General features: G+C 49.6%; 1 protein-coding gene across 2 annotated transcripts in view; it reads left to right on the top strand.

Moving 5' to 3' along the window:
* Positions 1–13,200: 13,200 nt before the first annotated feature.
* SLC6A3 (solute carrier family 6 member 3) overlaps positions 13,201–16,590 on the top strand; it is a 52,140-nt gene continuing 48,750 nt past the window's right edge. The window contains exons 1-2 of one of the 2 annotated variants that reach the window (XM_063724035.1): positions 13,201–13,311; positions 15,362–15,692. In XM_063724035.1, coding sequence (XP_063580105.1) covers positions 15,407–15,692 — 286 coding nt within the window. In that variant the 5' untranslated portion in view covers positions 13,201–13,311; positions 15,362–15,406. The remainder of the gene's footprint in view (positions 13,312–15,361; positions 15,693–16,590) is intronic. The other variant, XM_024247229.3, reaches the window with a different exon arrangement.

The raw sequence follows: 16,590 nt of genomic DNA, 5'->3' as shown, positions 1-16,590 counted from the left end.
CACATGCTCACATGCACTCATGCTGAGGCTCACACATGCTCATGAGCACATTCACAGGCACACATCTTCATAGACACATTCACATGCATGCACACACACTAATGCACACACATTTGTATGCACACACACGTGCTCACACACACACACCAAGCAAAGAGGACAGCCTGCATGCCCGGTCCTGTCCTCATGCTGTGGCTAGCTGTGAGGCTGTGATCAGCAGCTATACTTTCCTTCTTCCACTACCCATTCCACGTTTTCTTGACCCTAAGCAGTACTTTGGATGGTCAGGGTTCTTTACTCAGTGAGAGGACTCATTTTCATTCCAGTGTGTCTGATGCAGTTGTTGTCTTGCCTTTATTAGTCACAATATTAGTCGTGAAAGCACTGAGAAGTACCTAGAGAATCCACTGAGCTCCAAGATAGCCCTTTCATTGGGGTTAGCCATCCCCACCGAGACAGCATGCTTTTCTTGAACTATTAGCTAAGGGGCATGAGCAGCCCCAAATAGCTGATGACCGTCTGAACTTTCAGTGCAGCAGATGGATCACTGAGGTCCCAGGTGAGAGCATTCCAGTCTTGGGAGCTAGGACCTTGAAAGCAAAAGAGCCCAACGTCACAGATGAGAAAAGCAAAAATATGTGAATGGATTTATCAGCCCACCTGGGATCACTGATGCTGCAGTAACAAATGTAAACCAATAAGATGTAGGGGTAAGCTAAATAGATGTGGTCCTCGTCCATCTCTCCCAGGCAGGTCAGCTGCAGCTCTACTCCATGTCACCATCTGCATCCAGCCCAGCACAGCAGCCCCTCCTGGGACTCGGCCAGTCAGATGGCTTTGGGAAGAGAGAGGTGACAAGCAAGCCTGCCTAGATGCTAAATCTTCTGCACAGATGCAAAATACAGCAGGCCACTCCTGGTTCATTGGCTACAGTAAGCCATGTGGCCACAGCTGAATTCAACAGCCAGAGATGTACAGTCCTGCAACGGAGCCCCTCAAAGGAGGTGAAGGATCTTCTGAACAGCAGCACCAGCCATCCTGCGGTAAGTGTTGGATGTGGTGGTGAGCAGGGCCAGTCCTAATTCCACCCATTGACATAACAGACATTATTCTGGCTATGAAATGGTGCCATGTCTTGGTCCACAGTTCAAGGCACTATGTCACCCATCAGGATGGCAGTCCAATGTTCTAGGGCACTGCCTCCCCATGGGCAGCACACCTGAAGCTTCAAGAAGTCATCCTCATGCTTAATCAGACTCGCCACCTCTGGGTGATGGGAAACGTAGGGATTCCAAGCGTGTACCTGTTCCCATGCTGCCTTTGCTGTAAAGCAAATTCCTTAACAATGCCATAGGAGGTGGGCAATAGTGAATAAGCCATTCATCAAGCCCACAGATGGTGCTGGCAGAAACACTGACAGCAAAGACATATCCATATCTGGAATAAGGGAAACTGAAACCAGGAGATATTCCCCTCAATGATGGAAGAGTCCAGTGTGATCAACCTGCCTCCAGGGGGCTGGCTAGTCCCTTTCCCAGGAATGGTACCTGGGGCTAAGTATGGGACCCTACTTCTGACATGTTGGGAGTCCAGTGATAACTGCATCAGCCTAGGCTATTGTTGATGGGTCAGCTCTTTGTTGTTGATCCACACTCATCTCCATCCCTATTTCCAGTGCCAGTTTGTGAATGGTTCTACTAGGTAAACACTGGGTTGGCTGGGAAAGAGGCAGGCTGACATCCACTGCCTGTGTCATACCCTGGCAGAGACTATAGTAGATTAGACCCAATAAGAGAAAATATTAGTGAACCTGAAAATACAGCTATGTGTGATCCCAGTGATGTACAGGGAGAAACAGAGGGAAAGAAATGAAGCACAAGTGGCCATGGAATAATGCCACAAGGCCCATCACATGTGATTGGAGCCCTAGAAAAGGAGGGGGATAGGACAGAAAAATTATTTGATGAAATAATGGCCAGAATTTTTTTCCAAATCTATAAACTAAGATACTCAAGAAGCTCAATAAGCACCCAGCAGAAAAAATACAACAAAAACACAGCAAGACACACATCACAAACTGCTGAAAGCCACTGAAAAGGAGAAAATCTTAAAAGCAGCTGGAGAAAAACAACATACTATCAAGGAACAGAGATAAGAATGACAGCCGACTTCTCTGCAGAAACTATGCAACCCAGACGTCAAGGAACAGAGATAAGAATGACAGCCGACTTCTCTGCAGAAACTATGCAATCCAGACATCAAGGAACAGTGATAAGAATGACAGCTGACTTCTCTGCAGAAACTATGCAACCCAGACATAGAGGAATAGAGATAAGAGTGACAGCTGACTTCTCTGCAGAAACTGTGCAATCCAGACAACTGATGACATCTTCAAAGAGACTAAAGACAAATGCAGCCACCCTGGAATTCTATGCTAAAATAAACATCTTTTAAAAATCAAGACATAATAGAAACATTTTGAAATCAGCAAAAGCTGAGATAATTCACTGCCAGTAGTTCATAACCAACAATGTTCAGAGTTCTACAGGCAGAAATAAGAGAATACCATGTAGAAATTTGGCATTTGAAGGTAGATTGTGGTAAGTTAAAAATACACATAGTGGCCAGGCATGGTGGCTCACGCCTGTAATCCCAGCACTTTGGGAGCCTGAAGTGGGTGGATCACCTGAGGTCAGGAGACCTCGTGGCCAACATGGTAAAACCCCATCTCTACTAAAAGTATGAAAATTAGCTGGGCATGATGGTGGGTGCCTGTAATCCCAGCTACTTGAGAGGCTGACGTGGGAGAATCTCTTGAACCCAGGAGGTGGACGTTGCAGTGAGCTGATATTGTGCCATTGCATTCCAGCCTGAGGTGACTGAGCAAAACTTCATCTCAAAAAAAAAAAAAATACACATAGTAATACCCCCCCCATAGAAAACAGAACCAAAGAAGTATAACTAATATAAATGTAAATTTTACCCAAACTAAGAAGGAAGGTGGGAGGGAAAGAACCAAGGACAGAGCATAGAAATATATAACAAATAGCAAAACAGTAAATTTAAATCCAATCATATTAGTAGTTACATTAAACACAGACTAAAAACTCCTAAATGACATTTGTTGGACTAAATAAAAAATAAAATACCTAACTATATGCTGTTTAAATATAGATTGAAAGTAGAAGAATAGGCTGGGCACAGTGGCTCATGCCTGTAATCCCAGCACTTTGGGAGGCCGAGGCAGGTAGATCATTTGAGGTCAGGAGGTCAAGACCAGCCTGTCCAACATGGTGAAACCCCATCTCCAGCAAAAATGCAAAAAAATTAGCCGGGCGTGGTGGTACATGCCTGTAGCCCCAGCTACTTGGGAGGCTAAGGCAGGAGAATCACGTGAACCCTGGAGGCAGAGGTTGCAGTGAGCTGAGACTGCGCCACTGCACTCCAGCCTGGGTGACAGAGCAAGACTCTGTCTCATAAAAAAACAAAACAAAACAAAAAGGTAAGAAAGTAAAAGAATAGGAAATATATTTATAACATGCAAACAGAACCTTAAGAAAAGAAAGTTTATTTGGCAAGATTATCATACTAAGTGTACTTTAAAGACTAGGAGAATTAGCAGAATTAAAGACAGACATTTCACGACGATAAAAGTTCAATTCAATTAGAAGACACAATGCTTAAAAGTGCATGTATCTAATCACATAGCTTAAATATATTAAGCATCAATGACAGGATTTAAAGGAGAAATAAATCTGCAAACATAGTTGGAGATTTTAACATAGATCTCTTAGTAACTGATACAACCATCAGGGAAAAATGTAGTTACATAGAAAAACAACTCTATTCACCAAATGATGTGCCATTTCAAGGGCACATGAAGCAGTTGACAAAATAGACCACATGCTTGGCCACAGATAAATTTCAAGATGTTTAAATCACACAGAGTATGTTCTTTCATCTAAATGAAGCTAAATGTCATGAATTCTGCCCATATTCCCCAGGGCAGAACTGAGCTACTTGGCCGAGAAGCTACGAGAGTAACTGGAAAACATTTGCTGAGGAAGGACAACAGAAACAGCAATACTGATGAGGAGGCTACTGTCTGTCATGTGACACTGTCAAGGGCTGGCTAGGTGCAGATTAACTCCCTTAAATGTAAGAAAAGTGAATGGAGGCCGGACGCAGTTGCTCATGCCTGTAATCCCAACACTTTGGGAGGCTGAGGCATGCAGATCACCTGAGGTTAGGAGTTCAAGACCAGTGTGGCCATCACAGTGAAACCCTGTCTCTACTGAAAATACGAAAATTAGCTGGGTGTGGTGGTGCACGCCTGTAATCCCAGGTACTCTGGAGGCTGAGGCAAGAGAATTGCCTGAACCCAGGAGGCGGAGGTTGCAGTGAGCCGAGATCACACCACTGCACTCCAGCCTGGGCAACAGAGTGAGACTCCATCTCAAAGAAAAGAAAAGAAAAGTGAATGGGTCCACAATTTTTGCTTCCAGTCAAAATGGAAGAGTAGAGACTGGATTTACCCTCCATTGAGAAACATGGTCATCAGGCAGGAAACTAAGATGGGCTTTGCCCCAGCAGGCAAGAAGCATCAGCCCTGAGCAAAGCACTGCTCTGGTCCTCCTGGACAAAGCTTAAAAGTGAAGCCTGAAAGAATGACCAAACTACAACAGGGACCTTACCAGTGGCCAAAGACAAAGTTCCAGAATATTCACACTAGTACAGTGTTATCCACAGACCAACAGGGTTAAATTCACAATGCCAAGCATCCACTGGAAATTAGCACAATGCAAAAAGGTGGGAAAATGTGACCTACAGTCAATAGAAACAGACCCAGAGATGACTCAAATGATAGAATTAGAGAGGCATTGACCATCATAACTGTTACCTCATTCCAAGAGCTAGCCAAAGGCGAGACTGAACATGTTTAATAGAGACATGACAGATATTTTTTAAAAGACACAAATCCAAATTCTAGAGATGAAAACCACAACGTCTCAGATGCAAAATGCACTGGTTGAGAGGAGGGGTGGATTCAGCATCTCAGAAGAAAGGATACATGAACTTGAAGACATAGATGGCAGTGCAAACTGTTCAAAATGAAATAAAGAAAAAAGACAAAAAAATGAACCAAGTATCAGAGAACTGTGGGACTTCAAGCCACCTAATATGCAAGCCATGGGAATCCTCATAAAAGATCATGTCTAAACAATGTCATTTTATGATTGCGTCAGTTCACCAAAAGGACAAATGTTTATGTACCGAATAACATAGCTTCATAATGAATTCAGCAAAAACTGATAGAACTGCAAGGAAACATAGAGCAGTTCACAAAATTATACTCGGCGATTTCAATACCTGTTTCCCAATAGTTGATAGAACAGATACACAGAAACTTTTAAGAATACAGAAGACTTCAAAAATAGTATGAACTAACTTGACCTATTTGATATTTGTACAATAATTCACCCAATAATAGCAGAGTGCACATTCTTTTCAAATGCATGTGAAAAGCTTACCAAGATCGATCACAGTCCAGACCATAAAATTCCCTTTAGGGATTCAGGTCATGTAAAGCATGTTCTCCAACAAAGAGGCAAATAAATTTGATACTGAAATGAAAAATACATTTGGCAAAAAATAAAGAAGCATATCCAGACAATCTTCTAATATTTGGAAACTAATCACATATCTAAATAACAATGGGTCAAAGAGGAAATCAAAAGGGAAATTAGAACATATTTTGAACTGAATCAAAACAAAACAACATATCAAACCTTTTGGAATTTGGCTAAATCAGAACTTAGAAGAAAATCTAGACATGAAGACTGCTCAGAACACGAAGCCTGCCTCAGAAAGGAATAATGATGAAAAATTGATGGCAGCCTCCACCCGAAGAAATCCCACACAGAACTTTGGAAGACATTGGAAAGTTGATTCCAAAATTCATATGAAAAAGCACAGGACCGAGAATACGCAAAACAACTTTGAAAACGAACAAAGTTGTCTGACTTACATTACCTGATTTAAAAATGTATTACAAAAGGACCATAATGAAGGTAGTGCTATTTTAATCTCCTCAGGCTGCCACAACAAAATACCCCAGATTTGGGGGCTTAACAGCAGACATTTGTTTCTCACAGTTCTGGAGACTGGAAATCCAACATCAAGGCACCAGCTGATTCAGTTCCTGGTGAGGCCTCTCTTCCTGACTTGCAGACGGCCGCCTTCTTACTCTATCTTCACATGGCAGAAAGTAAAAGAGAGAGAGCTTCCTCTTCTTATAAGGTCACAGTCCTCCTGGGTTACAACCCCACCCTTACAATTTAATTTAACCTAATCACCTCCTAAAGGCCCTATCTCCAGATAAAGTCACCTTGTGGGAGTTATGGCTTTAACCTATGAATTTGGGGGTAAACAATTCAGTCCACAGCAAGTGTGGTATTAGCATCAAAATGGATTAACAGATCATAAAACAGGGAGCCCAGAAATAAACCCACACACATACATACAACTGACTTTTCAACAAAGGTGCAAAAGCAACTCAGCAGAACACTGAACAACTGGCTCTTCGGAGGTGAAGTGGTGAACTTCAATTGGTGTCTTACACCAAGCTAGTTTAAAATGCATTCTATGTGTAAATACGCAATCTATAATCTTAAAAAGTTTAGATGAAAACTTACGAGAAAATCTTGGTGATCATGAATTTGGTAAAGATTTCTTAAATACACACTAAAAGCAGGATTTGTGAAAGAAAAATGGATAAATTAGACTTCATCAAAATTAATAACTTTCTCTTTGAAAGAATCTATTAAGAGAATGAAAAGACAGTGCAAGACTGGAAAAAATATTTGCAAAGTACCTATCTGATAAGGGACTGGTATCCAAAATAGAAAAGAACTCTCAAAGCTCAATTAAGCAACCCAAAGGTGCAAAAGATTTGAACAGACACTTGACATGAAGTGGCACTGATGCAGCTAACACATGAGAAATTGCTCAAAGATCGTGCTCATTAGAGGAGTACAGGAGATATTACTGTAAACATATTAAGATGTCTAAAATTTAAAAGACTGAGCATACTAAGTATTCATTAGACTATGAAGTAACTAAAATTCTCATACACTGTTCATGGAAATATAAAATGATACAACTACTTTGCAAAAGCATTTAACAGTTTTAAAAAAATAGTTAAACATATATCTACCAAACAACCCAGCCATTCCACAACTAAGTACATCTTACCTACCCCAAAGTAATGAGAGCCTATGTTCAGACAAAGACTTGCACACAAATGTTCATAGTAGCTTTACTTGTAACAGCCAGATGTCCATCAATAGGCAGATGGAAAAACCAAGTGCATCATATCCCATATCCACACAATAGATACTACAAATAAATAAAAGGGAATTAACTGCCGATGCAATGATGTGGATTCTTCTCAAATATGCTGAATGCAAGAGAACAGACCCAGAAAACAGTACTTACTGTATAATTCTATTTGTATAAAATTCTATTAAAAACACATTGTTCTGTAATCATAGAAAACAAATCATTCCAGCATTTTGGGAGGCCAAGGCAAGCTTATCACTTGAGGTTGGGAGTTCAAGACCAGCCTGGCCAACATAGTGAAACCCTGTCTCTACTAAAAATACAAAAATTAGCTGGGTGTGGTGGCGGGCATCTGTAATCTCAGCTACTTGGGAGGCTGAGGCAGGAGAATCGCTTGAACTGAGGAGGCAGAGGCTGCAGTGAGCTGAGATCGTGCCACTGCACTCCAGCCTGGGTGACAAAGTGAGACTCCATCGCAAAAAAAGAAAAAAAAAAGAGCAAATCAGTGGTTGCCTGGGGATGGGGCGAGGTAAAGAGACACAGATGGAGGGAAGTAAGCGAGTGATGAGCACCACCATCATCTTGTGTGTGATCACGTTGCCATGACCCCATCAGTCACTCACCAAATCGTACACTTGGAATATTGCATATCCATTACACCTCAGTAAGGCTGTTTTTAAAAAGACACAAATGCCATGATAATTACAGAAAAAGTCCAAGTAGTTTTGTTAGGATGGTGGAATCATGAAAGGCATCTCCTAGGTCCTCCAATGTTGTTCTTTTTCAAGATTCTTTTGGCTACTCTAGGTCACCCATATCTCCAAACACATTTTAGAACCAGCTGGTTAATTTCTTCAAAAAAGCAAGTTAGAATTTTGATTGAGATTGCATTGAATCTGTATGTCAATTTATGATTAACTGACATCTCATTAATATTGAGCCTTTGAGTCATAAACATGGACACTCCTCTGCTTGTCTAGACTTTCAAAAGTTTCTCACAGCAATGGATTCTAGGTTTTCGGTGCACAAGTCTTGGACACGGTTTATCCCCAAGCATTTTGTTTTGGATGCTATTGTAAATGAAATTATTTTAGGTTTTATTTTAGAATTGTTTGCTGCCAGTACATAGAAATGCAATTGATTTTCGTCAGATCCCATGGCCTTGCTAAGTTCATTTATAAATTCTAGTAGTTTTTTTGGAAATTCCTCAAGATTTTCTACAAACATGAAATCTACCAAGAAAAATCTTGTCATCAATATTTCAATTTTCTTTGAAGCCTCCTGCTCTGTAGCCAGACCATTCGCCACTGCCTATGACTACATTTAGGGCCATCCTCCGGCCATCCGTCCTTGGCTAGATGATGAACCTGATGCATGGTTTGAATATGTGCCCACTGGGAAGCTTTCTTTCACTGGTCTTTCACAGAAGGCCATGGTGACCCAGCCTTTCACTTTCTGGTGGGGGCAGTGTGTTGTGTATAGACACATGTAATCCAGGCCCCAACACATGCATTTTCTTCGTTCGATGTCATAAGAAACTCTCATGTAGCCAGAGGTCTGGGTTAAGAAAGCGGTCTCAATGCAGCAAGAGTGGGTGCTTGTTCATGGAACTTCCCGCGCCTTCCAGACCTGCTCAAGCCTTGTGTCGTAAACATTCCACCTGATGATGGCAGGATGCTGTCTACACAACCTCTGTGGGTCCAATAATAAATAGCTTCTGTTGGGCCGCTCAGCTTCTATGATAACAGAGCTCCCTGAGTTTCTGCTATGGCTCAGGGGCGCTCTTATTCAAAAGGAGAAGACGTATTTTCAGGAGAGCGTTCAGCTCTTATTCAACTGTCATTTTCTGCACTGCCTACAACATCTCCGTCTGCCACAGACCCTCCAATTCCCAATGGTTCTGCCAGATCAGTGTTTCTCAAAGTGTGGTTCCTGCACCAGCAGCGTATCACCTGAGAACTTTCTAGAAATGCAGGTCCTCAGGTCCCACCTCAGACCTACTGAACCTGCGTCTCTGAGGATGGAGCGAGGTGATCTGTGCATCCTGTGCATCTAAAGGTTTCTCTAGGTGACTCTGATTCCGGCTAAAGTCTGAGAACAACACCAGATTGTCTGGCCTCCCGGGACAGCAGTTTGCCCATCCAGACCAGAAGCAGAATCTTTCTTACTCTGGGCCCTACTCGAAACCAAACGCTTTATGAATAACACAAAACGGGCCAGAGAAGCATCCCCGAGTGTCTTGCACCTCGCCTCGCAAATCCGAAGAGCCTCACCAGGTACGATACTTCTTTCTTAGGGGTAGTCTTGCTTGCCAGAGACAGAGTGTTTTCTTTCATTTTGGATATATATTTTGACCAATCAGACCAATGGACCCACAGAAACTTCACAAGTGGCAGGTTTTGAAAATGTGTTATTTTCTCTTTCAATTTTTAGCAAACACGTGTCTTACCAAGGCATCTTGGCATTTTTCATTTTTTGCTCCCCAGGTTGATTCAGCCCAATGTCATCAGTGTGGCAGACCACTGTGACATGCTGTGCAGTGGCAAGACCATCAAGATGTCTGTGACTAAAACCAGCAGTGAGCCGGAAAATGATACAGCTCTGAGAGAAGACATTGGAAGTGTACTGCTGTCCCTGCCATGCGAGAGGAAACTATCTTCCTCCTGAGGTGGCCCCCGGGGAGGGCACAGGGGTGCAGCAGTGAGCAGGGCCTCCTGCCTGGGGCCAGCGCCTTCCATCATTCTCAGAACCTGGACATACAAGGTCTGGGATCTGACCTCTCACACCCCTGGACAAAAGCCATTCCTGCCTACTGGCCCCTCACCCTTGCCCTCCCCAAGCCCCCTGCCCCCAGGGCCTTCCCAGCACCAGTGAGAGGTCAGGGTCTTTAAAGTCTGAGCTGGGCTCCCTGGGACTTCCTCTGAAAGCACCCAGGACACCCTCAATATAGTAAATACGTGGGCAGGTAAATGACTGTCATCTCACTGCCACTGTCCTTGTCCCCTCTCAGATACAGCACTCATGGGGGGAGCACCCACGCTGTCTTCCAAATCAGGCGAGACACAGCGCAACATCCAGCACTGAGAGACTCCCAGGAGGCAGCACCCAAGGACGGGGGGACCCGTGGGGCAAGGTTGCTTTGGAGACAGCAGTCAGCAGCCAGGGGCTCCCTGTGGGCTCTGCAGCTGCAGTCCCAGCCAGTGGGGAGAGGCACCGAGCATGGGCAGGAAGTGCAGAGACAGGGGGGCTCCACCTGCCTGCACCCAACGCCCTGAGCCCACAGCAGCCACAGCAGCCACAGCAGCAACCACGATAATCAAGTCGGCTTGGCATTTAGGGCAAAGTTCCAAGCATGCAAAGGTCAGCCGTTTGATCAGGTCTGATCAGCTCATAACCACACTGCTTCTACCTGCACAGTTCACGGAGCGTTCCTGTTGTGGGAGGATGGAGACCAATGGGTCTGGCCGCTGCGCTTTCTCTGTGTCATCCATGAGCCCAACTCCCACAGTTAGTTTGTTCTTAGAACACCCAAAGCTCCTTTATCCTAATTCATGTGGTTGGAAGTCGGGGTTGAGGCAGGGGTGGAGGAATGCTCTTTGTCTTGACAGAGTGCAGGTTACATGCGTGTGATCACTCAGTGGCCCCTCCTGAGTGTGGCAGGTGCATTCTCTGTGTGCTACTGGTCAGTAAGGATGTGGCCACCTGGATCTGTGTGACCTCTGGTCCCTGCTCCTTCCTGCCCTGTACCCTGTTAGCTTTGGGTCACAATTCTGCACTACTGCAGTGCTTGCAATCCCTTCTGACATGTTGTTTGCCTGTGTATTGTTTTGTTTCGAGACAGGGTCTCATCCTCTGGCCCATGGTGCAATCTTGGCTCACTCAACCTCCCCCTCCCAGGTTCAAGCTATTCTCCCGCCTCTGCCTCCCCAGTAGCTGGGACTACAGGTGTGGGCCACCATGCCTGACTAGTTTTTTTTTTCAAAGTCAGGGTTTTGCCATGTGGCCCAGGCTGGTCTCAAACTCCTGGCCTCAAGAGATCCTCCTTCCTCGGCCTCCCAGAGTGCTGGGATTACAAGCATGAGCCCTCACTCCTGGCCTGTGTATTTTTAATATACCTGAACATCCATTCTCTCTGTGTGTTTTATTTAACAGCCTCCCTTAGTCACCTGCAAAGTCTTTTCCTTGGGAGACTGTTTCCTCGACCCTGCTGCTCCGGGGCCAAGCCCTGGCTCACTCCTTTTTATTGAAACCTGTGCCATGGAGCTTATAGGGGTAGAGAGATCCCTTCTGTGGCAGCCACCGACACACTACAGCTTCGAGGTGGCACATCCCCCTCTCCTGAAGTCCCCTCACCTCCCTGGCCATGAAGTCCCACCCCTGACGGGAGGTGGTGTCAGGAGGCCTTCAGGTGGTCAGGCCAGGAGGCTGCACCCTGAGGAACGGGGCCAGTGCCCTCATAAAACAGACCCCGGAGAGCTCTCCCCAGCCCCCACCATGGGGAGATACAGGGAGAGAACTGTCTGCAACCCAGAAGCGGCCCTCACCGGACATAGAGTCGGCCAGGCCTTGGTCTTGGCCTCGGGACACCGAAACTGTTAGAACTAAAGGCTTCTGTGTGAGCCCCCAGGCTGTGGAGTTTTTTGTCATAGCAGCCCCAGGGGGTCACTAGGCTCCCACTTGATTCCAACTCAGCATGAAGTCACAGCCCTGAGTGCCTTCTGCCTGGGTACCAGCCCCGGGGCGGGCTGGTGGGGGGCTGTGTGCGGGGAGTGCGGGGCGGGCGCAGGGGGTGGGGCACCGCGCTGCGGGCGAGTACTGCAGGGTAAGGCACCAAGGGTCCCTGCCTCCCTCACTGCTGAGCGCGGGCTGCAGGCTGGAATGGCTGGAGAGCCCCAGGGCTCGCCTGGACGCCCAGGGCAGGGTGCTCACGGGAGCATAGAGGGTACATGGGGAGGAACGCTGGGGTTTGGGTGACCCTAGGGGCGACGCACAGAGCTGGGCGCCGCCACTCACCTCGGTGCCTTCTAAAGACCTGGACATCCTGGGCCTTGGCGGCCCGGGGGCTCCGTTCCTCAGCGCGCTGAATGGAAGAAATCCCGCCCGGGCATCTCGGAGGGAAGCCTCGGAGTCCGTTCGGCCCTGGAGCCGGATACCAACCGCCAGGGCTTTCCAGGCCCGTCCGGGAAATGGTTTTCTTAGGCGAGTGCGAGGCGGGCCCCTCGGTTCCGATGCAGGCGCACTAGATGCCGGCAAGGCCTAGGGGACCTCGGTCGCCTCGAGGTCGCGGAGACCCCAAGGCCACGGAAGGACCCGCGTCTCCGCAGCCCGCACGCCGGGAAGCGTGGACAGTCCTCGGCGGGGTCCCGAGCCCGCTGGTCAGAGCATGGAGCGGCGGGTTGGGAGGGACGTGGTCCCCAGAGCGCGGGGCCACCGCAGGGGCCCCGGATGGGGAGGGAGGGAAGGGTCGGCCCAACGGGGTCCCAGCAGTTCCCCGCGCGCAGCCGCTCGGCTCCCTCCCGGTCCAGCTGGGAGCTGCCAGCCCTGGGCGTCCGAAGATAGCTGGTGCCCGGGGCAGCCCCCAGGGGTGCGGGCGAGGGCGCAGGGCGGCCCAGACAGTTCTCGCGTGGAAGTCGCCCGTCTAGATCCGCGACGTCTCGGACCCACAGGCCCCCGCACCCCGTGTCCGAGGCTCCAGGACGCGCAGGACCGTGGAGCCGTGCCGCCGCTTGCTCCTAGCCATCTGCGTCCGGGGGGCGGGGGCGGGGGCGCGGCCCGGGGAGGTGAAGAGGAGGAGCCAGGACGCTAGGGCGACCCCGACGGCGGGAGGGCGGGGCGGGGCGGACCCTGGCGACTGGATAAGAGCCCGAGGCCGAGGCTGAGACCGCCCAGCGCGGCGGAGCGGGAGGGGAGGCTTCGCGGAACGCGCTCGGCGCCAGGACTCGCGTGCAAAGCCCAGGCCCGGGCGGCCAGGTGAGGCCAGGGTCGCTCCCGGCATCGGGGCGCGCCGCTCCTTCCGCAGACCCCGAAGTGGGGCGCAGGGGCGGGGGACGGGGGCCGGGCACAGTCTGGGGTCCCCGCGTCCCACAGACCGCGCCGTCTCCAAAGTTGCCAATAGTCGCGGGTGCCGAGCGCCCCCCGATAGCGCCGCATGGGACCCTGAGGCCGTCCGAGGCACGAGGAGGGTGCAGGGCTGCCCCCTGGCCCCGCTCCAGGCTCAGGACCGGGTGGGCACCTAGTGCAGTCACCGGGTTAGGGGACGCGTGGGTGTCTATGGCTGTGACTCGGGGGTCCTGGTTTCTTCTCGTGGAACTTAACCCTACTAGGGGTGTGGCGCACCCCAGATCCGATCGGAGTGAGTTTTCTACACCGCCGCCCCATCTCGCGGGGGCTTTGTCTGATTTGGGGGTGGTGGCGGGCGCGGGCTGCGCGCTGGTGCTCTGGGCAGGGCGGGGAGGCCGGGCGAGGACTCGCCAGGCAGCGCCGCTTCTTGCTCTGGGCGCGGTGAGGAAGGACGCTTTCTAACGGGCCACATTTTGCTGTGTAGACCCAAAACTCGCCTCTGAGGCCCCGCGTTCAGGAGCGGGGTCAGGTGGCCCCAGGGCGGCGGCGGCTTGCCGGAGACTCGCGAGCTCCGCACCCGACGCCCTCTCCCAACGCGGCCTCCTGCTCGCGCCGCGGAACCCCTTCGGCGGGTGTTTTACCCATCGGAGGGGTCGTGCCGGTTGAGGTTGTCACCGGGTGCGTGGCATAGCTCGTGATAGCTCATGGGTGAGGTTTTGTGCAAACTTGGATGCAGGGAAAGTTGCCTGTTGGAGCCTCCGCCTGCGACCTGTTTCAGTCATTGTGTATGTGTGTGCGCCTGTGTGTGTGTGTGAGTGTGTGTGTGTTTGTGAGTCTGTGTGTGTCTGTGTGTCTGTGTGTGCGTGCGCTCGACTGAAACATGCTGCTGCTGGATCCAAATGCCAGAAGTCACCCTGGCTGGGGCGGTGTAGACGCTCCGGCTCTCCTGCTCAGCATTGCAGGGGGGTTTATGTAGCCATTTGGACAGGATTTCCCGGGTTGCCCTGCTGGCCCAGGAGCTAGTTCCCGCGATGAAGCCCTGTCCATCCTCCACCCAGCTCTCTCAGGTGGGGTGGTGCCACCTGCCCTAGGTGGATGTGGCTTGTACAGACACTCTTTGAGGAAGTGGTTGTGGTGGTTATGTCTAAACTCTCCTTTACAGTGGCTGATTTTGCTTATATAAATTTTGCTCTTTATTACGGAGTATAAACAATACAAGCCCAGGCTTGGTGGCTCATGCCTGTCATCTCAGCACTTTGGGAGGCTGAGGCAGGAGGATCGCTTGAGACTAGGAGTTCAAAACCAGCCTTGGCAACAATAGTCAGACCCTGTCTCTACAAAAAAACAAAAACAAACAAAAAAACACAAAAATAACTTAGCCAGTGCTGTGATGCACACCTGTAGTCTCAGCTACTCTGGAGGCTGAGGTGCAAGGATCACTTGAACCTAGGAGGTTGAGGTTGCAGTGAGTTGTAATCACAACTGTATTCCATCCTGGGTGACAGAGCGAGACCTCATGTTAAAAAAAAGAAAAAAGAATACAGATGAACAGTCATAAAGACATTATTGAATGTTCTTTGAAGATTGTAAAATTGCTCTCTGGAAGTGTGGGGGAAGGTGGAAGTGATATCCATGCATTGTTATTAGAAAGCCACGCTAGAGCTCACACAGCATTGCACTTTGATAGGAGTGAGGAGGGGTGCAGGGGAAGGAGGGGCAAACCAGAGTGTCTGTCTTGAGGCCTCCATGGGCCAGTGCCCCAGCCCTGTGGTGAGGGCTGGCACTTCCCAGCTCCTGTGCCCCAGCTGTGTCATCTCAGGTGCTGGGAATGCACCCATCCCTTCCCAGAGGAATGCCCGTGAATGTCTCGGGGCTCTGCCCTCCACACAGGCGCGTCCCTAGCCCTGGCTGCTGGATTGTCGCATTCCTGTTGTGTGTTTATTTTTCATATTGGCTGAAGACCAAGAGGGAAGAAGCACAGAACTCCTCAATTTCCAGTGTGCCCATGAGTAAGAGCAAATGCTCCGTGGGACTCATGTCTTCCGTGGTGGCCCCGGCTAAGGAACCCAACGCCATGGGCCCGAAGGAGGTGGAGCTCATCCTTGTCAAGGAGCAGAACGGAGTGCAGCTCACCAGCTCCACCCTCACCAACCCGCGGCAGAGCCCCGTGGAAGCCCAGGATCGGGAGACCTGGGGCAAGAAGATCGACTTTCTCCTGTCCGTCATTGGCTTTGCTGTGGACCTGGCCAACGTCTGGCGGTTCCCCTACCTGTGCTACAAAAACGGCGGGGGTAAGTCCCATCTCAGCCTTTCTGAGCACGCTGGCTGGGCGGGGGTCGTGGGGGCATCCGGGGCCAAGGCACGCACCAGAACGAGATAAAGCTGTACCCATGCATGAAGACGGAGCTCCCTGTGAGAGCTCGCGGCCAGTGCAGATCTTCCCAGAGGACATCACAAAACCATAGACCAGGGCTGGGAGCTGCCTTGTCCCACGCCTGCATTTCAGAATTCAGGAAAGGGAGGCCAGCGAAGAAGCTGGGGGGTGGGGGGTGGCAGATGGAGCAGCTTGGCTCTGCCTCCTGTTTCCAGAGGCTATTTTCACTTTGGAAAGAAAATTCTCAAAGGTCCAAAGAACAGCCTCTGGCTGACTTTGGCAGCCTTTGCAAAGCATGTGGAGGCCCTGGAGCCTGGAGTGGCAGAGGAGGCCCCTGGAAAGTGCCTGTGTCCCCTGCACCCTCCAGAACCCAGCCACAGAGCCAGAAAGCGAAGATCGAGGCAGGGCTACTCGGGACGTCCAAGAACATTGGTGATCCCTTCCCAGGAGCTTCTTTGGGCCTCCCAGCCTGCCTGCCTGGCCTCCCTCATTAGCCTCTATGCTAGGTCTGGGAAGGGAGGCCTGGGGAAGAATTTGGGGGGAAGCCTCACAGGATGCTGGAGGAGGCTGGCATTTTTATGCCCATCTTGAAGAGGGGAAGACAGAGGCCTCAGCAGGTACAGGAAGGTGCCCAAAGACAGAGCTGAGGGGCCCCATGCCTCCCCATCCCCTTCCCCAGGAGAGAGAGTGGCAAAGCTCTCCCTCACTCCAGTCAGACCAGGGAAGCAGAGGGGATTTTGGAGGTTGAGACCAGGGGCCCTGGGCTTTGTGCTGGGGGTGGGGGAGGTGCAGGTTTCAAAGGAACTAGGCTCTAC

The sequence above is a fragment of the Pongo abelii genome, chromosome 4 (genome assembly GCF_028885655.2).
Source record: "Pongo abelii isolate AG06213 chromosome 4, NHGRI_mPonAbe1-v2.0_pri, whole genome shotgun sequence".
NCBI lineage: Eukaryota > Metazoa > Chordata > Mammalia > Primates > Hominidae > Pongo > Pongo abelii.
Note: the sequence above shows the minus strand (reverse complement) of the source record. Positions and strands in the feature narration are given on the sequence as shown.